This window comes from Leptinotarsa decemlineata, unplaced genomic scaffold, assembly GCF_025532065.1.
Source record: "Leptinotarsa decemlineata unplaced genomic scaffold, Ldec_3_MD MMD2_tig00026307_RagTag_RagTag, whole genome shotgun sequence".
NCBI classification, from domain to species: Eukaryota; Metazoa; Arthropoda; class Insecta; order Coleoptera; family Chrysomelidae; genus Leptinotarsa; species Leptinotarsa decemlineata.
In genome coordinates, this window is record NW_027412681.1 from 11,700,634 (window position 1) to 11,727,201 (window position 26,568).

A 26,568-nucleotide genomic window follows, 5' to 3' on the forward strand; every position below is an offset into this window, starting at 1 on the left:
ATTAATTAAGGAAACACCTCCATAATATGGGGCTAGTGGAGACATCTTTATGTACGATTTATGAACAGGAAGATGAGACTGTCAGGCATGTCCTATGCGAGTGCTCGGAGTTATCGTCAATAAGAGAGTGTGTGTTCGGCGAGTCTTGGCCTACAGCTACCGATATAAATGAGATGTCTCCCATTGACCTGTCCACCTTCTTGGAAAGACAGGATGGACAATGACCTAGGAGGAAAACTCCTCGGGAGGATGTATAATGGGTCAAATGTGGCGTAAGAGATGTGGGCTTACACTCACCCTCCCTTCTCTACAGATACAGATACAGAAGTCTTAAGAATACCAAAACCGAAAAATTTGGATGAATTGGTTGTGAAAGATAATAATAATTTCCATTCGTTGCGGATCTCCAAACCAACTTGGATGAATGTGTCGTTGTTCAACAGGTACGCAGTTTCTTCAAATTCATTTACAACCAATGTTCTTTCCTGTGTATGATTTGATTTTCGGAGGACTTGATGTTATGTTGGTGTGTCCAAATATGTTCTACTATTCCCTGCTGGTTTCTCCTCGTTTGGTGTTCTTCGTGTGTATATCATACGGACTCTTGATTTGATCCTTAGAGAATTCGTCACACTCACGATGCGATTCTTTGAGTTTTTTCCGTATTTGGTGACTTGGTTCTTGTGAGGCTGCTATGAATCTGAAGCAGATTCTGATGTACTCAGACCCAATTCTTCGTATCGTCTTCGTTAGTGCTATGAGATGTAAAAAATGTCTAGCATGGGTTTTGACAGCTTCTCTTCCTTGCGGAGCTTTTGTTTTCATGTAGCCGAAGTCTTTTCGACCAGATTTTTGGAATAACAATTCTTTTGAAAATATTTTCCGAAATCACGATCAATTAGTGTCTTACCAATTCTTCTCATGTTTGTCAAACCCATAGATGGTTAAAAAAAATGAATCCATGATTGAGTTCTGATTGAGTTTTGTCAATCCGATAGATGCGTCTACATAGGGGAGGATGTGATCGTCTTTGTTTCTAGGATGGTTCTTTTTCTTAAACTTCAGCCTAGCGCTGATGATACCTTGTCGGGTCGAAACCGCGCTGTCCAGTGTTGGATTGCAAGTTCATAAAAGTGTTTCATCTCATATTTTATCGATTATGCATGTGACATCTTCCCTTGTTCCGACTGTACAGAGGGTTCAATGAGAATCTAACAATAAATTGTTCATTCAATGCTAATATATATAGATAGCAATACATTTAGAACATTTGCCAAAGATAGCTTTGGAAGGTGCCAATAACAAGAAATTGTATGAAGTAAGCAACAATGTATTGTTTTTGAAATGAATAAAAGTTAACCTCGTTCTGTTAATAGGTATGAAATATATACATTTTTAATATTTCCATTTCACTGCTAGATAATATAACAAAAAGTATAATGTGTGACTTCATTGAATTTTGCAATTTTTTACATCCTATGAAATTGTCGTAATGTTGCCGGCAGAAGATTTCGAAGCTGTTTTCTAATAATTTAATGTGCAAGTGACATATTTAAGGTTGAACATTTACGTTGGTGAGACTACATAGCTTAAATATTCGAATGAGGTTCACATTAATTCAATCGATTTTCAACGTCATATCATGTATCATCCATATTGAATCGTCTAAAACAGTTATTTATTCAACTAGACAGAGTATCAGATCTGGTGCCGCGGCTAGTACCCAGAGCAGTGAAACTGTTTTCCTGCTGTGTGAAATATATAATTTTTTCTCCGATTCTTTGTAGTTTTTTAAGAAAACGAAATGAACTTATGATGCACTGTTTGGAACCTTTGGTGTAGTAATGAATATTTTAATCTTTTAATCTTCCTCTTTGAAGATGATCACTTGGTAATTGAAACACATGTTGAGGTGTTAAAAATAACGATTTGGTGTTGGGAAAAAACTCCAGTAATATTCAAACGAAATGAAATTGAAGATAAGTACACATGATTACAAAAGGCAAAACGGATTTTCAAGCCATTGGAGTAATGTTGGGAAATTCTTAGTACATTATTATATATAAATATCCACAGCAACCATAATGAAATTAGTCTTTATTTGTGAAATTATAAAACAACAATAAAAATTAATTGGCGCTCCGGGGCGACTTCATTGATTCCAGTGGCGCATTTGTTTTTTCAGCTGCAGGAAAACCCGGAAACCTGCAGCACCATATCATCTGAAGATCTTGATCTGCCGATATCCTCTCTCATAAAACAAAAATGTAGTGTCTCCAGAGGCTCCAATAAATTCAATACATTGCCAGAACACTTCGTGACAGGATTATTCTCAAACTTAAACCAGTCCGTTTCGTCTTTGACCAAGGCGTAATAATGACCAAATTCAACGCCAGAACCACAGTGAACAATGACTGCATGAATATTATAGATAATAGTGGTCTGCTAGATCGAAGTGTTCATCTATTTCGAACCTTCGAAAGAGTTTGGTGCTTCCGCCAGAGGTTGTCTTGTTTGAAGAGCATCAATGTTATTATTAGATTGACAGGTGCCTCAGCTATACTTATTTCCTGACAACAGTCAGTAATTTTGGCGCATGTTTGGCAATACAGTCAATCATCACCTGTTAAAAATTCCATTTTCAGATGATTTATCAATCAGCTTTGCACGGACGGGTTATTAGTCATATTAGGACTTGCTGGATAAAGTTCCAGAAATTCACATACGTTTTCGTTATCTCTTGAACATTTACTACAAAGTAAACAAGTAAGGATTTTTCCAGCAAAAGATTTACAAACACAAGACGAGATAACTGTATGGAATCATTCAATCCAGAGCGGTCAGGAGTATTGATTCTGCTATTGTTTTGCCCACGAAGAGTATTCAACAAGAACCCCAAGAATTCAGAACAATCCTCTTGTTGTCCTAACGAGTATCTAGAGGATTTCAAAGACTCGAGGAAATCGGTAGGAGGGAAAGATGATACATTCTTACGAAACTGCAGCAACCATAATCATCATAGAACTTTATATACTTACATTTTTATTATGTTCTGTGTTGGGTTGGTCTTGTTCTGTGCTATGTTATGTGTTTTGATTTGATTATTGATGTTACGAGTTGAAATTATAATTAACTTCTGAATTTTGTCGTTCTCTTTGGAAGTATATTCCTTCACTTATATTTTTCACGAAAATAAACTTACTGTAATTTTGTTTTGTTATTTGTTTGGTCAATAAATAATTTTTTGGTCCGGTGCTTATGCAACAGAAAAAGTTATTTTTAATGCCTAGCCATTAAAAATGTCACTTCTATGATTGATACATATCTCTTAATTCGATCGGAGGAGAAAATATACATTTTCTAATCATGAGTACTCACTTGGCCCATAAATTGGAGTATGAGCGACAGTTGACTTATTTCCTAAATTCCTCCTTCTTGTTAGAATATGGTATCGAAAAACAATTGAATTAATTTATATTCCTTTCGAATTTGTAATATTTTAACGAAGCAGTCGTCAGTTCCACAATAAACTGTTAAAATCTGATTTTCCCTTAACTAGTTGTCGCCCCCTACGAACGACAACTCTCAAAAGTCGAAATTTGTGTGAGCTAAGGACTAATGAGGTTTTACCTTTCGACGTCTAATTCCTAAAGTGTCAGAAAACAGTTCTGACAAAATATATATTTTTCATCATGAATTTGTGCTGAAAAGAGGGACGAATAAAATCATGTCAGTTACAATCATTTTGTGGTGCAAAAAAGAAGGTAGAATATGACCTTCTGTTGATCTTTGAAGGACCACATTTTCGAATGAAAAGTGATCGCCGCGTTTTGACTTCAGAATCGTGCCCTGCTCATAATTTCACGCAAGTATAAACAAACATGTTTTCAAAATGTTCTGCCGGCAACATTTCGAATATTTAATTACTTATTGGTTGAAAATTTGTTACATGATGCAGTAGTCACAGATGAACTTGATAGTAATAATCAAGCACAGAGACATTGGAAAACAGATAATTTACTTTTTGTTTTTTTTTTTTTTTTTTTTTTTTTTGGGAAAGAAAGTTTTTGGCTTTCTACTACTCCATCTGGTACAAAAAAAGGGATGAGAGAATCTTCCAAAGAAAGGAAGGAAGTAATCAACTTGAAACTCTATACATGAATGTGTAGATCATTCAAAGAAGTAACTTTCAGACACAAACTGAAAGAAAGTCCTCCTGAAACAGCTACTTTCATATAAACATTAAATTACACGAAAGAAAATAATTCTTTCGAAACAAATACTTCTATATGAACACTGAATTATACAGAAGATACTTTTCTCTACTCTGCTTGTATTTGAAACATTTGTTGTGGAATAAGAATCTCATAAGAATATCATTCACATGAGTTCTACTTTGAATGAATGGTAATAAATTGTACTCACATAGAACACTGTCACCCTCACTGGTATACACCGATGTTTCGCCTTAAGACACTTGCCCTAAGGCTCTTCAGTACCAAATTGGATAACATTATAGAAAATACACACACTTCATTCATTAATTACGATTTTGAATAATTTACATTTTCAAAATTCACATCAATCGATAAAATTTGGTGTTCTCAAGATAGAATAATTTACTCACAGTTTCAGCCACTCTCGCCATGTGAAGTGTTACATCCAACCCAGATGGTCCAGCACCAACGACCAAAACTCTCTTTCCCTCGTATGGTTCTGGACATCTGTAAGTGCAACTGTGCTCTATTTTTCCGGTGAACTTGTCTTGCCCTTCTATTTTTGGTATAACAGGATCATTGTAGTGGCCATTACAAATCATGACAGCGTCATACTTATCAACAATTATTTCCTTGGTTGGTTTGTTGACGTAGGTCACTTGCCAACGATCATTTTCTAGCGGACTGATGTCCGTGACCATGGAGTTGAACTAGAAATAGAACAAGTTCATTGAGTGAATTGCTTGGCAACATGAGTCTGGTGAATCATGCACGGTAATAACCTGGACAACTGCGTTTTTGTTATGTAGTTTCCGTTTATATGAGAAGTTATGAAACTATTCAATTTGATCATTTCTTGTTAATAGTTCACTTTTTTGATTTTTTGGTTGTTGCTCACATTTAATATTATTGTAATTTCAGTTTTTTTGCTTAATATAATTGTTATTTTTCAGCTAATCTTTTTAATTTTTCACAGATTTTTTCAGGGATTTCAAATCATTTTATTTAATTTCAGACAATGGAAGTCCGAACTAATGAAATTCAAAATATTTCGTATACGATGGATACTCTGGTGGGAATGTTTTCACAAATGAGAGAATGAGAGAAAAAATAAAGGTAGGATAAATCTATGATTTATCCTTTTGTATCGTCTCTAAATTTCTGGCAAATATTAGTTCTTGATATATTTTTAAATTTTTAATAAACCTCACGTATGACAACAACAATGCTTCGATGGTTGGTAAAGTGGACTCATCTAACTGAATTGAGAATTTGGAAGTATTCAGCTATATGTCTAGCAGTGGCAGCGCAAGGGTTTATAAAATTTAAAAAAATTGTCTACTCATTAAGAAAAACCCACCAAAATGTTTACTCTCATACCGTTTTGGAATATTAAACAACAAATTGAAAATAAAAAATCCCGACTCAAAAATAATAAAGAAACATATTGTTTAGGTTGCCGTAGTAAAACCCCAGACGAAGTCACTGACATTGAGACCTCTAAAATAAGCCCAAACACGTCACGTCTGCTGTAAGTTGCCGAGGAGTTGGTCATTTGCAGACTGTTCTGGTTGCAGCATTAACTCAAAGTAAAAATGTTATTGTACATACTCTTAACAATATCGAATTTTCGTTTCAATCAGTGCTTTCGTTTTAAAACTATCTAGCACTATTATTTATTCTCACATCAAATACTTTTGGAAAATATAATATAGGAACTTGAATTGATAGATTCGTTCTATTCTTTACCACTCCATAAAGGGTGTCAAGTCGAAGTTGATTGTCAGTATTTGAAAGCTAAATTCTCTGATTGCTACTTTTCATTTAAAGTGATTATTATCTATACTGTATTGATCAAACAATGGATATATGCAAAAATCGATTCTATTTATTTATCATTGTTTTGCATAATTGGAAACTTTGATGTTACGCGTCTAGATAGTGTCTTTATGGGGATATATAATAATCCATGTAGATATAGGATCTTGCCAGCTAATTCCACTGTCTTATATAAAGATAACTTTTTTTAAAATGTGGTGTTCTTTTATCATTAATATCTTAATGCTTGAAGATTTCATGCTTATATTTCATTTTTATATATGTAACTGATGTCTATATCACTTCATCTCTTGTATGAATGTTTCTTAGTAGTCATATACGTTTTTTTCACAGATTTTTTCAGGGATTTCAAATCATTTTATCTAATTTCAGACAATGGAAGTCCGAACTAATGAAATTCAAAATATTTCGTATACGATGGATACTCTGGTGGGAATGTTTTCACAAATAAGAGAATGAGAGAAAAAATAAAGGTAGGATAAATCTATGATTTATCCTTTTGTATCGTCTCTAAATTTCTGGCAAATATTAGTTCTTGATATATTTTTTAATTTTTAATAAACCTCACGTATGACAACAACAATGCTTCTTTGGTTGGTAAAGTGGACTCATCTAACTGAATTTAGAATTTGGAAGTATTCAGCTATATGTCAAGCAGTGGCAGCGCAAGGGTTTATAAAATTTAAAAAAATTGTCTACTCATTAAGAAAAACCCACCAAAATGTTTACTCTCATACCGTTTTGGAATATTAAACAACAAATTGAAAATAAAAAATCCCGACTCAAAAATAATAAAGAAACATATTGTTTAGGTTGCCGTAGTAAAACCCCAGACGAAGTCACTGACATTGAGATCTCTAAAATAAGCCCAAACACGTCACGTCTGCCGTAAGTTGCCGAGGAGTTGGTCATTTTCAGACTGTTCTGGTTGCAGCATTAACTCAAAGTAAAAATGTTATTGTACATACTCTTAACAATATCGAATTTTCGTTTCAATCAGTGCTTTCGTTTTAAAACTATCTAGCACTATTATTTATTCTCACATCAAATACTTTTGGAAAATATAATATAGGAACTTGAATTGATAGATTCGTTCTATTCTTTACCACTCCATAAAGGGTGTTAAGTCGAAGTTGATTGTCAGTATTTGAAAGCTAAATTCTCTGATTGCTACTTTTCATTCAAAGTGATTAATTATCTATACTGTATTGATCAAACAATGGATATATGCAAAAATCGATTCTATTTATTTATCATTGTTTTGCATAATTGGAAACTTTGATGTTACGCGTCTAGATAGTGTCTTTATGGGGATATATAATAATCCATGTAGATATAGGATCTTGCCAGCTAATTCCACTGTCTTATATAAAGATAACTTTTTTTGAAATGTGGTGTTCTTTTATCATTAATATCTTAATGCTTGAAGATTTCATGCTTATATTTCATTTTTATATATGTAACTGATGTCTATATCACTTCATCTCTTGTATGAATGTTTCTTAGTAGTCATATACGTTTTTTTCACAGATTTTTTCAGGGATTTCAAATCATTTTATCTAATTTCAGACAATGGAAGTCCGAACTAATGAAATTCAAAATATTTCGTATACGATGGATACTCTGGTGGGAATGTTTTCACAAATAAGAGAATGAGAGAAAAAATAAAGGTAGGATAAATCTATGATTTATCCTTTTGTATCGTCTCTAAATTTCTGGCAAATATTAGTTCTTGATATATTTTTTAATTTTTAATAAACCTCACGTATGACAACAACAATGCTTCGTTGGTTGGTAAAGTGGACTCATCTAACTGAATTGAGAATTTGGAAGTATTCAGCTATATGTCAAGCAGTGGCAGCGCAAGGGTTTATAAAATTAAAAAAAAATTGTCTACTCATTAAGAAAAACCCACCAAAATGTTTACTCTCATACCGTTTTGGAATATTAAACAACAAATTGAAAATAAAAAATCCCGACTCAAAAATAATAAAGAAACATATTGTTTAGGTTGCCGTAGTAAAACCCCAGACGAAGTCACTGACATTGAGATCTCTAAAATAAGCCCAAACACGTCACGTCTGCTGTAAGTTGCCGAGGAGTTGGTCATTTGCAGACTGTTCTGGTTGCAGCATTAACTCAAAGTAAAAATGTTATTGTACATACTCTTAACAATATCGAATTTTCGTTTCAATCAGTGGTTTCGTTTTAAAACTATCTAGCACTATTATTTATTCTCACATCAAATACTTTTGGAAACTATAATATAGGAACTTGAAGCGAGACTGCATCTCCATGCGATACTTTGATTGGCTTTCTAGTAAGAGGAAGTCCCGAGGTCTCCGCTTGGAGATTTCCCACCATAGCAGCTTAACGCCAAGTAATGCTACGAGACTGAATAAAATCTGTTTTTTCGTTAATCAGCCCGCATACGAACGACAACTCTCAGAAGTTGAGAAACTTGTGCGAGCTAAGGACTAATGAGGTCTTACCTTTTAACGTGTGAATAAAAACGTGAATAAAAATGAATGATCAGAAACAACAACGATGAGAATTTTTCAGTTAATTAATTTTGTAATATAAAATAGTTTAAAAGGGAACGAAATATATTCACGAATTTTTCATTCATATGCTTTGGTGCGCCGAAGAGTGGAATATCTTTAGGTTGTGAATTTCGTAATGTATTAATTATAAAAAAAACAGGCATACTTATAGTTTTGAATTTTTCCTAGTTTTTATAATTTTATTTTTGGCTTTGGAACGCGAGGCGTTCGTGTGGTGGCCCGCACCATCCACGGCTTACACCGCTTCTGGTATCAAAGAATTATTATGTATCATGTCCGTATAAGACGGTTTATGGAAAATTGCAAAATGATGTCAATCATTAATTTTATCGATAGTCAAGTGAATAAAATCGACAAATTCGAAAAACTTGCCCAATTACCTACCTATACCAGTAAAACAGATTGAGATAATCATCTATATCTGTAATATACATTCTCAAACCATCAGCCCACCCTTTCGTAATTGTGTCGTGAGTGTCATACCAACATCTAAAGGTTTTGGTAATTCTGTATCACATCGCGTCTTGCGTTCATAAGGTTTGTTTTTGACTACTTTACGTACCTACAGTTATGAAAGGAGTTTTGGTCAAATTTGATGTTGCTTATAATAGTTTGTTTCCCTCGAAACCAAACTTGAGATGTAGATTCTAATATACCTACATTGAAACATACTCTCTGTGTTTCAATATTCAAATGCATCTGATTCGTATTCACTGGTATCTCTTTTTCGCATTGTTCACCATGGCTATTGGAATCACTACACTGGAATAAGTCTGCGTTGTTATCACACTCGTTATTGCTATTAGTACTTGTCCAAGGACGTCAAATTTTAAACAGATAACAAACATTTTAAGTAAATATAACTACACCAATCTCGAATTTCAACACTCAAATCGCGATCAGTTCCTGAACTGAACATCGATGACACGACGGCGATAACCATCGCCGTATTCCCCGATTTCTATTCGTCACCATAGCATGACTTCAAATTTAATTTTATGACTCTTCAACCAATCATAAAACCCGGTTAGTAAAAATTATCCAATACAAACCCCCAAGATTCGAGTGATTATATCATTATTTACAACACTAGAAATGCTCTGCAACCAACCCACTTCAAACTTGCTGTACTTCAATAAAAAATGATCGAATCACAATCCCAACAAACTTACTTCATCGGCAAGTGAAAAATCTTGGTTTGAATGAGAAATACCTAGGTATAGTCGAAGTAAACGATATTGTGCACTCTTAAAGTTGGCGGCACTCTCAAAGGCCAAAAAACTAGTACATAGAAATGAACCGGCAGCGAACTAGTCCACGTGGACTGCAGACTTGGCGGTTCGTATTGGATAATTTTTACTAACCGAGTTTTATTATTGGCAGAAGAGTTATGAAATAAAATTTGCAGTCATGTTACGGTGACGAATAAAAATCGGGGAATGTGGAGATGGTTATCGCCGTCGTGTTCAGTTCAGGAACTGATCGCGATCGCGAGTGTTGAAATTCGATATTAGTGCAGTTATAATTGCTTAAAATTTTTGTTACCTTGGACAGTTACTAATAGTAACAACGACTGTGATAACAACGCAGACTTTTTCCAGTGTAGTGATTTCAATAGCGATGGTAAACAATGCGAAAAAGAGATACTAGTGAATAAGATTCGGATGCTATTTTTATCGAGTACTTTCTTGGTTTTTCTCATTTTGTCTTCAATTGAGGACCGCCTGAGTTCACGCAGCTATTTTTATCAAGTACTTACTTGGTTTTTCTCATTTTGTCTTCAATCGAGGACCGCCTGCCCGGTACTGATGATGCCCAATACGCTGAAACAGCTGTCTACCGGTGGCTTTTGAATTGAAATCAATATGAAAATGATCAAAGAGAAAGGTTAATGCAGCTTGACTGCATTAACCTTTCTAGATTTCATATATATATATATATATATATATATATATATATATATATATATATATATATATATATATATATATATATATGAGTAAGTAGTATTCACAAGTATTTTCAATCATCACCCTGTTATTTGATTCCCTACTTTCCTACTCATCTATATAAACGAAATATTCCTCATGTATTTTATTATAAATATTTTTATTATATATATATATATATATATATATATATATATATATATATATATATATATATATACGAAATTAGTTAGCTTCCTAACTATATTATCAAAGGGGAGCTGTTGGAAGTAAGGTTGCACTATACCGTTAACTTGAACTATACTCTTTCTATTTCCTGTTATTGTACATATCTTTTTATATATGAGAATTATATATGAGAATGATACTTGATGTAATCAAATAAAGTATTCCTGTGTTCCTATCAAAAGGATGAGTAACCAACATTTCCACCAAATAACTGCATCAACCTGTCTTTGATTATTATTTCATTGACTTCAATTGACCCGTTGAAAAACGATAGTTGAAATTATCATATTCTGAATCTGAATACGGTATAGTTTGTTAATGTAAACACCGAGCCACTGGTGGAATTCATTCAAATCGTGAAGAATCAGTAATATTTTCCCAAGGTTGTTTTAACATCTGCCCACGTATAGATATCTCATGGACACATTGAGTGCATCAGTTGCATTGAAGCTGCGAATTCTTGACAGAGGTTATTGCAGATATGCTTTGTTTACTTCCATATATTCCATCAATGAACTAAAGAATCTACGCGTAGCTCTCGAAATAATTTATCACAAGGTTATTGAGATCACACTTTAATGAGTTATAAAAGTGATTGACTTAATTTCCATTCTGGAAATTGAATACTCTCGCTGGTATTGTTTTATTGTTCTTGTCATACCTAATCAGGTAAATTCGAATTTATGGGACAATTATATGTACAGCAAGCGCCAAACGTGATGGCGAGCACACCCCTCATTTTCATGTAATCTCCACTATAGCTATTGCAGCTGTTGGCGTTTGGCATTGTCTGATCGATTTGTGTTGTTTCTTAAAAAATGTTATCGCCTAACAAAAAACCAGTCATCAAGAGTCAGGCACGTTAAATAATTTTTAAAATGTTCAATGTGAGTCGGATACGTTATCAAATGTGAGAAATAAAACATCTCTCGCTACAGGTAACATTAAATAAATTCAAAAAATATTTTCACACAAGTCTTTATTTTGTATTAGGTATTTCAATAACAACTATTGAAAGAGTGGTTAGAGAAGGGCAGCAATTAATTTCTGCAAATAACGGAGAAGTACAATTTTCCACCCCAAGAAAGAAGCCACCTAGTAAAAGAACACCAATAACTGATATTCCAATATTACACAGATTATTGACTTCCATAAGATGGAAGGGTGTCGTATTACGGAACAAATTTAACGGAAATTGTGGCTTCCGAAACATCTCTTCGTAGAATTTTAAAGAAAATAGGTTTTAAATGGAGAAGGACTGAAAATATAATAAACATTTCAACAGAGAAAATGGACATTAGATCATTGAGAATCAAGTATCTACCAAAAGTCAATTATTTTCGTAGCCAAGAGGGACCAAGACTCATTATTGTCCTTGCAGGAGATGACATGGGTACAGCATCAGAGGATTATCATTCAGAAATGGATTCTGAAGATGATGGATGGTACATCGTTATGAGAAAGGTTGATTCCAAATTTACTTGTGAATTCGGTAGTCATGACCGATATTCAAAATAATCTAGCTCTCAAAAAAAATTCTAGGAAGGCTAACATGGTGAAGTGGCTGCACGAAAAAAGCAGAGCATGTTCTTTCCTAACATGCTCTGCTTGAACACGGACATAACATTTTGCGACTTACACCCTACCATCCGGATTTGAACCCCATTGAACTCATTTGGGCTACTGTTAAAAACAACGTGTTCCAAAAGAATGTAACTTCTGGAAGATATGAGAAAACTGGCGAAGCACGAGTTCGATCAAATCACTCTCGAGGAACGGCAAAAGCGTTGTAGTTGATATATAGAGCGGAAATATTGGCAAAATGAAACATTCACAGACGTTCAAACATACATGAATTCAGTGATAATAAATTCAAATGACGATAGCAGCACGAGCACAAGCAGCAGTGAATATGAAGAAAATTTGTAGTCAGATAGTGACTGAGATAAGTCACTGAGATAAGTCACAATGAACTGTACTACTACTTATAATACTAAATAAAATATGAAAAGAAATTACGAAGAAGGCATGTTCCATTTGCTACCCTTATTGAAACCAATAATAGGTACGACACTGGCCGGCAAGGGGCTTATCGTAATCCAATAGTAATTTCGTTGGGCGAGTCTATACCTGCGCGATCACTTGTCATCAGCCGTGGTGTGCACTGTTGTTTGTCTAAAAATTGAAAATGTTTCTTCTCTCTTTCTCAAACGCATCACCACGAATATTAAATAAATATAACGTGTCGATTTACAAACTTCCCAACTTGAATACATTTTTTCCATCTTGAAGACGATATTTTCAAGTTATATTTTTAAAATGTTACAGGTTCGAACCTCCTTTGTCTAAAAAGGTATTAACAGATTTGATATCCGAAGACAAAAAATCAGAATAAAGATGAATGAAATGCTGAAAATAACAGAACTGGAAATAAAATCAATAAATTATTGGATGTAGCCGTTACTTCTTGGAAGGGGATCATCATGAAAAATGAGAAACAAAACTTTCTATGTTTTTTACCACTTTTTTTCGTAACTGATGTTATTACTGCAGTTTTGTCCTATAATGCCTTTTTCAAACTATTGCAATATTGTAGTAGTTTGAAAATGTCCTTATACGACGAAACTTCAACCAAAGTTGAATTTTCAGTTGAATTACAGTAAAATAAAAATTAGGCAAAAAATTGAACAATTGAACGGAAATAAAAATTAAAAGATATCAAGCCAAGTTACTTCACGACGATCAAGATGGTGTTCGTATATCCTACTCGTCAAACGTCTTTTGGTCTGGCCTACATATGTTCTATCGAAATCGGAGCATGGGATTCATTGACAATTTGGACCCTGGGGGAACGGAGGAATGTGAAAATTTGATTGTTTATCGTTTTCATGTCCTGTTTTTTGAGAATTCGGCCAATTTTGTCAGTTTCACCTTTGATATAGGGAGGGAAAGCTTTGTGAGGAACATTGTTGTATTTCAGATCAACTGTGTTATATCTGACTTACCGCAATATGGTGTAATAGTCACCAATACATACTTCGAAAATTGTGTTGCCAATACTATTATTTTTTCTTACATCCAAGTACGTGGAGTTATCGCAGAAAATACGAGTTGTGTTGACATTCGATGGGTCGTTTCGATTGTGTCAAATGGAAAAATTTTTTTGCTGGTAATTGATAGATTCGTTCTATTCTTTACCACTCCATAAAGGGTGTTAAGTCGAAGTTGATTGTCAGTATTTGAAAGCTAAATTCTCTGATTGCTACTTTTCATTCAAAGTGATTATTATCTATACTGTATTGATCAAACAATGGATATATGCAAAAATCGATTCTATTTATTTATCATTGTTTTGCATAATTGGAAACTTTGATGTTACGCGTCTAGATAGTGTCTTTATGGGGATATATAATAATCCATGTACATATAGGATCTTGCCAGCTAATTCCACTGTCTTATATAAAGATAACTTTTTTTTTGAAATGTGGTGTTCTTTTATCATTATTATCTTAATGCTTGAAGATTTCATGCTTATATTTCATTTTTATATATGTAACTGATGTCTATATCACTTCATCTCTTGAATGAATGTTTCTTATTAATCATATATGTTTTCTTGCAAGACCACGTCGACATCTTAGAAATCAAGAAAGGAAAAAGAGTTGTTAGTCGCAAAATAGTCTGCTTGACTGAATTATTAATACTCCGACCCGCTATTTGGAGGAAACTAATAGCACTATCCATGATAATGTATATAGAATGTTTACAATTAATTTTATTTGAGACGCTTCATCAATAACTAGTCACTGATGAAGTTAACATGTAGCGAAACGCGTCCTGAATAGAATTTATTGTAAATATTTTATAATTATTTTCATGGATATATTTAACTGAATGAAAAAATCTATACTGAATATTATCGTCAAAACTAGGATAGTAATTGGATGGACGGTAGCCTGGTGGGTTGACGTGGGTAGGTCAGCTCCACTCAGACAATCGACCGCTGTGCGAACCGGTGATTCCAACCGCAAGACCGAACGATCGATTTTCACTTTCTATCGTCCAAGCCGTGTTAGGAATCACACGCTAGAAAGTAAGACCTCGTTAGTCCTCAGCTCGAACAAGTTTCGACTTTCGAGATTTGTAGTCCATGGAGGGGCAACTGCTGGTTAACGAAAAAACAGATTTTAACAGAATTGATAGTGATAACCTTAAGAACAATCAAAACCCCGTGTTTCAATATCCATGAAGAATAAATATCGGAAATAGTACAAATCTTATGTACTACTGACACACACATTTCTCAGAAACAGGAACATTCTCAAATATTCGAACAAAACCAAAATGATGAGGAGTAAAATAACCACGGAAAACCAACAAACAAGTGTTCAACTTAATCATCAAGTGGAATTCGTCTGCTTGGACGGAAGCCAAGTCGAGGCAAAACATAACATTGTCCCAAAAATAAAGTTGATCATTGACATCCAATTAACTCATTTTGTATATCTCCAACACTTCGATAGTGAATAAAGAGCCTCTCTGCCAATGCACTGGAAATAATTATAATGTCTTTTGACATTGCGACTCACATTAAAAGATTTATCCACAGGATGATCCGTATTTTTCTCAATAGACGCTATACTCGCTCTGATTTCACTTAAAAAATATATTTTTTTCGATTCAGGCTGTTCTCTGATTGTCTCGTGAAACAATCGAAATATCGATTTGAAATTTTCAAATCGATTCTCTAAATGTCGAAGGTCTCCCAATTCGAAGTCCGATTGTGAAAATCAAAAATAAATGAAATAATAAGCTCTTTTTGTTTTATGATTTATCTAAAGCCATCGACATAGTGTTACTTAAATTTCTAGCTCATATATGCTTCCATGTTCAATAAATGTTCTTGGAATGAAATGTCCTTGAACTTTATCATCGATTCGGTTTTCATTTCCTCAATTGTCGCAAAACACCGTCTTTTCATGAGTCTCTTCAATCTTGGGAACATGAAAGAGTCGCAGGAGGCTAAATCTAGTGAATACGGGGCTGAGGCTTGATCACAGTGTTGTTTTTGGCAAAAAAATTACGAACAAGATATAGTCCGGGAGGTAGTGTCACTTTTTTATAAGTCATTTTATGCTCAATGCAATTCAATCGATGAAGTATTTTTTATGTTACGAAATACCAAACCGAGCGTCAGATCGCGCGACCTTAGTGGGTAGAGTCGGAGGAAGCTGTGGAAGATAACCAGTAATTTAAAAAAAAGTGATTTTATGCACTGCATTATTTTCACAGTTCATTATTCTCAAGGTATATTCAACTAAAAAAGTCGTCAGATATAGTTTTTTGAGTATAAAAAATAAATATAATCGTCAGAAGACATGAACGTGGTGGAAAGTTCGTCAGTTGGACCGCAAAAGATGCCGCGCGCTTGATTCTTTCCAAGAGCTGAGATCCACTTCGATTGTTCGACTGACGGCTTTCGCACTATTTCCATAACGTCTGACGATTATTTTTGAAGTTTTTATGCTACAAACTGTCAACTAAAAAATTTCATTCTGCATACTATTACTTTTTTTTTCGAAATTCAGGATTACGTTACTACGCGTGACTGACGAACAATCCACCCGCAGATCAAGATCTGACGACTTTTTTAGTTGAATATACCTTGAGAATAATGAACTGTGAAAATTATGGAGTGCATAAAATCTTTTTTTTTTAATTACAGGTCATCTTCCGCAGCTTCCTTCGACTTTACCACCGCTATTGGAGAGTCTGACGGTCGGTTTAGTATTCAGGTATATGGAAACAACTTTAATGAGTGAATTGCATTGTGCATAAAATGACTTATAAAAGTGACACTACCTCCCGGACTACAACTTTGCTGTCACACGCTCCAACGCTCACACTTTACTAATAGTGATTCTACGATTCTCCATAACAATTTTCTTCACTTTCTCAACATTTGCATCGGTTGCATCATCATTCACATCTTCTCGACCTTCTGTGAAAAGCTTGTACCACTTTTAAACATTTTTCCGACTCAGAGTACAATCACCGTATGTTACTGTCAACATTTCAAATGTTTTTAAGCACTCAATTCCATTTTCACACAAAATTTGGTTCACATTCTTTAATCCATTTTTTGTCGATACTAGAAAATCGCCAAACACGCGGAACAGTTTAAACTTTTATGGCTCTCACCAACAGAATGAATATGATAAACAGCTGAGTGTACCAACATTAAGAAATCGCTAATCCAATGGGAGTAGCCCGAGAAATTCACACACTCACCTTATTTTTTGAACAGTCCACGTACTGTAGGTCTTGAATATGTCAGATAATAGAACAATGAGTCCCAAATGTCAACCTTCTAAAGAAGGTTGAGTTTGGTGTTACCACGACTCGGTTCTAGGTCCACTGTTTCTCCTATACCTGTATGTCAAGCACCTACCACTAAATGAAGTAGATATGGTAGATAAGGGCTATGTATATTCGAAGTAAACGATATTGTGCACTCCTAAAGTTGGCGGCACTCTCAAAGGCCAAAAAACCAATACATAGCAATGAACCGTCAGCGAACTAGTCCACGTGGACTGAAAAATTGGCGGTTCGTATTGGATAATTTTTACTAACCGAGTTTTATGATTGTCTGAAGAGTCATAAAATTAAATTTGAAGTTATGTTACGGTGTCGAATAGAAATCGGGGAATGTGGGGATGGTTATCGCCGTCGTGTTCAGTTCAGTAACTGATCGCGATTTGAGTGTTGAAATTCGAGTGTGCAGTTATAATTACTTACAAGTTTTGTTATCTATTTAAAATATGGCGTTCTTGGACAAGTACTAATAGTAATAACGGGTGTGATAACAACACAGATTTTTTCCAGTGTAGTGATTCCAATAGCAATGGTGAACAATGCGAAAATGAGATACCAGTGAACAAGATTCGGATGCATTTGAATATTGAAACATAGAGAGTATGTTTCAATGTGTATAAGAATCTACATCTCAAGTTTAGTTTCAAGGGAAACAAACTATTACAAGCAACATCAGATTTGACCGAAATTTCTTTCTCAACTGTACGTAAAATAGTGAAAAATGAACCTCATGAACGCAAGACGCAATGTGATACAGGATTACCGAAACCTTCAGATGTTCATCTAATAAAATCATTGAAAAAACAATATATGACTGCAAGGAGATTCCTGCAACGGAAATCATAAGGAAGAAATTGAATAGCAACAGGCATAACGTGAGCTGCTATGAGAAAACTCTTCAGAATTGGATAAAGAAACTAGGATTTAGATTTAAAATAATAAACAAACGTCAAGAAGTTATGGAAAACAGAAGAATAGTCGAATTGTGTAACAAATATTTAGAACAAATAACTAAATATAGACAAGAACAACGGTGAATTTTCTATTTGGTCAAATCTTAGTATGATACTCTCGACACAGTTACGAAAGGGTGAACTGATGATTCGAGAATGTGTACGCCTAACATGCCTGCAAACAAAGGATCGCGACTAATCATTGTGCATTGCGGAGAAAGTAAAGGATGTGTTCTGAATTCTTTGAAATTATGTAGAAAAAAACTTGAGTACTGTAATGTTGACTATAATAAGAACATGGAAGCTAATATTTTTGAGGAATCGTTTGAAAACACATTGATCCCAAATTTGGATGCGAATAGGGTAATAGTTCGTGACAACGCTTTCTATCATTCGCGACAGCTCATCAGAGTACCGAATAAAAATTCAAGGAAAGATGAAATTTGAATTTTGAAGAATACTTTATCAAAAACCAACCACTTGAAGTTTTACAGACAAAAACATTTGAAAAAGTGTATGCCCTTGAGAGTATTGCTGAAAAGTATGGACACACACGATACTGAGACTTTCCCCCTATTTTTGTGTTTTCACTTCCATATTAATGGTGGAAATGAATTCATTATTGATTTAAATGACGACAGTGATAGTGAAACAGATAATACGGAAGAGGGATTATCAGAAGCTTTTGAATAAAGTTAGTGAAGTGTTTTTAAAGCGTTCGATTATATATATATATATATATATATATATATATATATATATATATATATATATATATATATATATATATATAAAAATTATATGAAAATATGAAAGTTATTGGGTGTCTTCATATAGAAACAGAAGTTAATAATCGGACATAGCACTCAAGAAAGTGGCAAACCATATACACGTGTTTTGGGCTTTTGGCCGAAACACGTGTATATGGTACTGCCAGGTGTAAGGATGGGCAACACTTGGTTATTAAAAGATAGAAATACAAATGCACAGAGCCACCAGAAGGAGCCAACCGCACGTTTGTGGTGGCTCTTTGCATTTGTATTTCTATCTTTTGATAACTACGTTGCCCATCCTCACACTTGGCTGCACCATACTGGACCATATATCATTATATATTTTTTATTTTCAGAAATTATTATTGAATAAAGAAATTAGGTAGCTCCCTAACTATATTATTAAAGGGGGGCTTTTGTAAGGTAGGTTGCACTGTATGGTTTACTTGAACTATACCTTTATTGAAAGTAAAATCGATTGAAAAGACGACTACGGTTTCCGATTTGAATATTTCATATTTCATTTGATATGCTACAAAGTTCATCTATCCTCTCACCTTCATTAGTGGTCTCAAGCCGAATTCATCAGCATATTGATTCAGAAAGTCCAAAATTTCTTGCCGGGGAAGATATGACCTTTTTTCTTTTGGCACTGGAAAGTCCATAAATCCCATAACTTCTTTTGGGAGGTTAGTCCTAGAAAGAAATCAAAATCGTTAATTTACTCATGTCTGGTGGCAATATATTCAACAATGCATCCTAACAATATCTAGTTTTCCTGTTCTAGTACTCGATAATTGACTTGACTTTTATGACATGCTCCAAGTGACTGTCTCATGTCGATGGCTCAATATATTCATTGCAAATAATCTGCCCATTGCTCGGAATCATAACATAGTGTTACTACGAACTAAATTTCATGATTTTTTGTTTGAGGTGATTACATATTCGATTCCAATTAGATAATTACTATGTGACCAACGATTTGCAATGGAAATTTGTATTGAATTGATTCAACCCGAACTTTAGTTATATTTATGGGTGCGAATTCTGTTGAACTAGGAGGACTCTACGTTTGTCCTCTTCTAGTACAGCTTGGCAAATCTAGTTGTTTAAAAAATCTGTCTAAATCTGTTTTCCCGTTAACCAGCTATCGCACCCTACGAACGACAACCCTCAGAAGTCGAAACTTGTGCGAGCTAAGGACTAAGGAGGTCTTACCTTTTAACGTGTGATTTCTCTGAATATTGGATGCACCCTATATCGGAAGATGCAGTCATATCGATGAAGACTATCTTTCAAAATTATTTTGTCGCATACTGGGTGATTCAGCCGAGCGTGGTCAACCAAAGTTATATTTTTTAAATGGAATACCCAGTATGTGAATACGTTATTCGATTCCATTTTTTTTTAATCTCTCTAAGGAATTATTGTTTTCGAATTTGCATTGCGGCATTGACAAGTTATTCCAGAAAAAACTATTTTACAGACAATATTTTTTTAATTCACCACCCACATGTCTACAGCAATTAAGTGGATTTTTTTTAAGAAAAGTTAGTCAACCTATCTAGGATAAGTTCTGGAATCTTAACTTTCGGAAACTATATAAAAGGTTCTCGGTAAAACAGGACGAGTTTTATTCATTTTCACCTTTTTCAAATGGAACACCTTGTATTTTTTCATTTGTATGAAATATTTCAACATTTCACTTCATTTTTTATAAGAGGTATACTATAAGAAAAAATAATATTTTACGAATTATAGCAAGTTTTAGCAATTGTTGTAACCACAAAAAATATATTTTTTTACGTTCACTTGCTCAAATTTGTTTTTCGAATATTCAAACTAATCGCCAGTACATTAGCATTTTTCATACCATTTGGTGATAGTTATTGGCGGTTTCAACGGTAAGAAATGCGTAAAAAACCTAAAGAATACTTATACTGCTTTTTTCTTTGAAAAGTCTGTTAGCCATGACACATCAAAAAATGAATTTCGGAATTTGTCAATAACTCCATATGTTGGAGTTTATTTCGCGTGTAGGTTGAATCATTTTCATTGTGAATTATGTATTGGAAGATATGGTGCAAATGGTCTATGATTTGGAAACAAGTGACGGAAACTGCCTCCTTGCATCTAGGATTTACAAAGAGGAGTATCCCGAAAGAAGACAACCAGATGGAAGGGCATTTCAGGCTCTAAAAACAAGATTTAAAAGAACTGCTTATATCAATCACGAGAAGTTCGTACGTGTCTGCCCTGTAACAAATGAAGAGAATACATTTCAAATTGCTTTTCACTTTGTTGAGAATCCCCATGTGAGTACCCGAGACTTGAGCAGGGAATTAGGATTTGCTTTAACCAGCGTGTCTCGAATGATACAAGCAAGAAAATTGTATTCTCATCACATGCAATTGATGCAAGAGTTAAGAGAGAGATATTTTGAAAAACGTGTTAAATTTTGCCGATGGGACTTACAAAAGATCAATAAGGAAAATTATTTTTTTGATTTGGTGTTATTTTCTGACGAAGCTAGCTGAAACGTGTAGAGAATTCGTTTGAAAAACGACTGACATTATGTGTTGCAGAAAATGGTCGCCATTTTCAACATCTTCTGTATTCTTTTATTAAAAAAAATTTAGGTATTATTGTTCATTTTGAAAAAGTGAAAGTAAATAAATGGATTTTTTTGTGGTTACAACAATAATTAAAACTGGGTATAATTTGTAGAATATCAGTTTTTTTGTATGGCATACCTCACATAAACATGTCATACGAATGAAAAAGTTTCATTTGAAAAAGTTGAATTAGTCTGTTTGAAAATAAATGAAACTTGACCGTTTTTACCGCAAGCATCCTATATATTGTTTCCAAAAGTTGAGATTCCAGAAATTTTCATAGTGATTAAATTTTCCTGAAAAAGGCCACCTAATTGCTGTAGACATGCGGGTGGTGAATTAAAAAATTATTGTCTGCAAAATAGGTTTTTCTGGAATAACTTGGTAATGCCGCAATGGAAATTTGAAAACAAAAATTCCTTAGAGGGCTTAAACAAATATGGAATCTAATGACGTATTCATATGCTGGGTTTTCTATTTAAAAAAATATAACTTTGGTTGGCCATACTCGGCTGAATCACCCAGTATGCGAGAAAATAATTTCAAAAGATAGTATTTATAAATATGACTGCGAAAAAAAATTGGGCAATTCGAAAAATTGTTTTCACTGATAGCAATGGACCCAAGAAATCTTGTTAACTCACCCTGTAATTGTTTTTAGTCCATGCGTACTATTATTTTTATTGAATTATATCATATTATGCGAAACAAGATTTCATCATTTATCGCTATTTTTCAATTATTCAAGATATCCGTAGAACTAATAAGTACTACATATTTTTTATTAATGTAGACTTGATCTTGATTGCTAATTTTCAAATTATCATACGGTATATTGCTCTCATAGTTCATGTCAAGGAATGATATGACAGTGTCAGTAATAAAAATAACTATTTGAACGAAGACAAGGAAGGTAGATTCATACTTATACAGTAAGCACCATATGTAACGGATAAATTAATTTTCTACGTTATTAGCCATTTTCAAGAAAAACCCTGAAACACGTCAAATTATGTATTCGAAAAGACACTTTGTGACATAAAAAATCCCCCCTCCCCAACGTGACAGCCTCCCCCCCAATTTTTTTAAATGCAAAAGGGGACCAAGTGATAACTCATTTTGAAGGGTATTCAATTTTATGTACAGCCATATCTTCATTTTTTTAATTTCGTGCATACGTCAAAAAAAAACAATTGAATAAATTGTGTTATGTAAATCATTTATTGAAGCGGTAGCAATCAATGTATAACTAATGGAAGTCTTCAGATCAAATGTTCAAACTGCCAGTCATTTGTTTCTTGATAATGATAAAGGAGTTGCTGAAAGTTACCAACAACATCTTGAATGGTTTCGGGAGTGATACGTTCTATTTCTTCTCTAATTCTGATCAGCAAAATTTGAATATTGTTTGGCCTATTGACGTATAATTTGGATTTTAGAAAACCCCACAAAAAGTATTCAAGCGGTGTCATGTTGGGAGAACGGGCTGGCCACTCAATGACACCTCGTCTACCAATCCATTTGTTGGGAAAAACTTCATTCAGATATGCACGAACGTCAGCTGCAAAATGTGGTGTGGAGCACCATCTTGCTGATACCAGATACCCTCCATTATATGGAAAAGTCTTTTCAGTGTTAGAGCTAAAAAATTAGTCAAAAACTCCAAGTAACGGTCACCGGTTAATGTTTCGTTGAGAAAATATGGTCTAATTATGCGATTATTTATAACCCCTGCTCAAACATTTACTTTTCTGGGATATTGAGTGTGGGCCTCTATCATCCAATGGGATTTTCTCGGACCCAATATCGACAGTTCTGTCTGTTGACGGTTCCATTTAAAAAAGTTGACTCGCCGAAAAACAATATATTTTTCAAAGGATCCCGCTTCCTGGCTTCCATTATTTCGCAAAACTCAGTTCTGCAAGTTGTCGGGTAGGTTTATATGGATTCTCACCGATGTCTACTAAATATCCAATTTCTTCTCATCGTCAATCAATACACTACTGACTGGTTTTGAAATATCTTTGATAGTCCCAAATTCTCGGAAATTTCGTTTCTATTCTACTACCGGTAGATTGAGAAATATGATGATCAGGATATTTATTATTGAATATTTCACTTAAATTCTTCTGGGTTCTAGTTTTGTCCCCACATCCTAGTAGTATTAACACTTCTACTCTTTGACGTTCAGTCAAATGAGACATTGCTAGAACTTTTAGCCTATTGTCTGAAAGTAATACTGAACAACAACTGCAAACCTGTTTCTCTTCAGCAAGTTCACAGAAAACATACAATCTTTTACTCAACTGTCACGGCTGAGAAACAACGGTTGGTAAAAACATACAAAAAAATTGAAGGTGAATGGCATATTGTACAGCTCACGGATTCAATGGAATACCTACGTGATACTTCAACACATTGAATTTTATTGTTTCATTATAACGCATGCATGAAATCAAAAATAAAGATATGGCTGTACAGAAAATTGAATACCCTTCAAAATGAGATATCACTTGACCCCCTTTTGAATTTAAAAAAATTGAGGGGGTTGCTTTCACGTTGACGGGGTGAAGGAGGGAGGATTTTTTATGTCACAGAGTGTTTCTTCGAATACATAATTCCACTTGTTTCAGGGTTTTTCTTGAAAATGGCTAATAACGTAGAAAATGAATTTATCCGTTACGACGAAAAGAGAAATGAAAATTTTTATGTTTATTATCACTTTTATTTGTAACTAACGTTACTGCAGTTTCGTCCTATACGGACATTTTCAAACTTATACAAGGAAGGATTGCAAACTCAATTATTTAGAATCCTTGGAAATTCACAAGCATAAACATTGCGGGTGCAACCTGTTAAATAATCAAATCGATTTAATTCACTCTCCGGTTTTTAAATTGGTATATCCGCATTGTGAACTGTAAATTCAGGTTCTCAATCAAGTCAAGTACTTCTATTCTTATTAGTACCTGCAGGGGTGGTATATAATAGCGAATGTAATGAATCATTGTTAGTTTATTGTATAAGTTTGAAAATGTCCGTATAGGACGAAACTGCAATAACGTGAGTTACAAATAAAAGTGGTAAAAAACATAGAAATTTTCATTTCTCTTTTCATTATGATTTCCTACCACGTAGTAACGGCTACATCCATCAATTTATTATCCGTTACATATGCTGCTCACTGTATGCAACGTAACGGTGTGATGGTGCAATAGTTCAAAGTTTTCTTGTCCGTAATCTCTTCTCAGTGAACATTTCAATTTAAATAATTGTTTTTCAGGATTTTTATTTGTTTATCCAACATTCTAGACTAAATATCTCCTCAATAAATTAGAATGATCATACATTGGTTTGAATTCCGTTGGTTTTTTCTGTGCAAACAAAAATATACTATCAATGGGATTGTGAAATGGGTGCCATTATTTGAAAACAAAAGATAGTAGGATTCAAAAATAATGATTGATACTATCATTTTTACATACGGTTGGTCTAATCTAAAATTACCAAATTATGGCTTGTTTGTGAACTATTGATGCACTCATTTCTATTTTTTTTATATATCTCGATAATGTTAGTCATTCAAAATACAATGATAGCCTGATAATTTTGTTTGAGGTTTGAATGAAGTTGTGTTCAGTCCGGGAAAGTTCAATTAACTGAATGAAACTGGCCGATACATTGATGAAAATCCATATTAAAACTCACTAATAAACTAAATTTTTATTTTTACTGTAAAAGGTTCACAAAACCGCGACACATGTTTCGCTATACAAAAACTGTCTCAAGCAATATTTTATGAAATACTTTTATATTGAAACATTTTATATTCTTGAAACATTACTTTGATATACGTTCCGATCCGATAATAAATTCCAATCTATGCCAATACAATCAATATATTTACTAGTGGAAGCAGGTAAATTCTGGTTAAAAAGGGGGATAATACTCATTTAATAGTGGGAATCATGTGGAAAACAAGGCAATAAATAGATAAATATTACATTCAATTATTCCAGGGCGACAAACCATGACTTTGTTGAGAACATGTGGAGTAACGGAGAGATATTTAACTTAACTTGATCGTTTATTAGGTTTTAAACGTCAAGTTTCAAAACTTTTATTGAAAATGAAAAGTTTTCAACTCATTATTGAACTCATGTCCCTCTGTAAGGAGGTAAGAAGCATACGTTGAACTAACTTTTCCATTCTGAAAACCGTTTCTGTCTTCTTTAATGCCCACTTCCAATGTACTCCCAGTTTGACCTATGTGAAAAATCGAACATGATCCACAAGACAATTCACAGACTCCCAATCTCTCTTATATTAAACTCTTGTCTCTGTATGGTGGGTACTCGAGGCTGTTTTATTTGATTTCCTTTGTTTACCTCTGAACAATCATTCACATGTCGCTTGAGTCTATTTTTCAAATGTTGTATGTTTTGACCTAGGTATACGAAAAAACAGATTTTTAACAGATTTTTGGAGACACAGAGTATCCGGTAAACTACGTTCTATTGGTGATCTCATCTCTAAATTGTTGAGTGTTGAGTTTTGGTATTACACACCGAAATTTTTGAATTTTATGTACTTTGTCTATCGGATAATCATACAAAAATGTGAGAACAAGGTGGCGAAGCTGAGGCTTTTGCAATAAGCAGCGGACTTACTCAAATTATAAATGAGCCAACCAGGATTCCTGACCATGATGAAGAATATGCTAGTTTTCTGGATATATACCTAATAACCTGGAATGACACTATTTGCACAGCTGAGCAAGATTTGAGGAAAATTGGATTATGGTTAAATAATAACAAATTGAGTATTAATATACAAAAAACAAAATTTATTACCTTTTCCCTTAGATGTAACGATCAACCCAACAAAGAAACAATTAAAATTCATAAACCAGATTGCTCAAGTCTACAGTGCCAATGACTCGAAATAACAAAGACGTCATCGATTAAATACTTAGGAGTTTTTCTCAACCAACACATGAGGTGGGACGAACATGTTAATCACTTGATCAAAAGAATGCGATTGCTAATGAAT

The 26,568-nt window shown here is 33.9% G+C and overlaps 1 protein-coding gene across 1 annotated transcript in view; it reads right to left on the minus strand.

The window, feature by feature from the left end:
• Positions 1-26,568, minus strand: part of LOC111507616 (senecionine N-oxygenase) — a 41,070-nt gene that overhangs the window by 4,594 nt on the left and 9,908 nt on the right. Inside the window, exons 2-3 of the mRNA XM_074180982.1 lie at positions 19,456-19,594; positions 4,628-4,927 (exon numbers count right to left, since the gene is read on the minus strand). Of these exons, the coding sequence (XP_074037083.1) occupies positions 4,628-4,927; positions 19,456-19,594 (439 nt within the window). The remainder of the gene's footprint in view (positions 1-4,627; positions 4,928-19,455; positions 19,595-26,568) is intronic.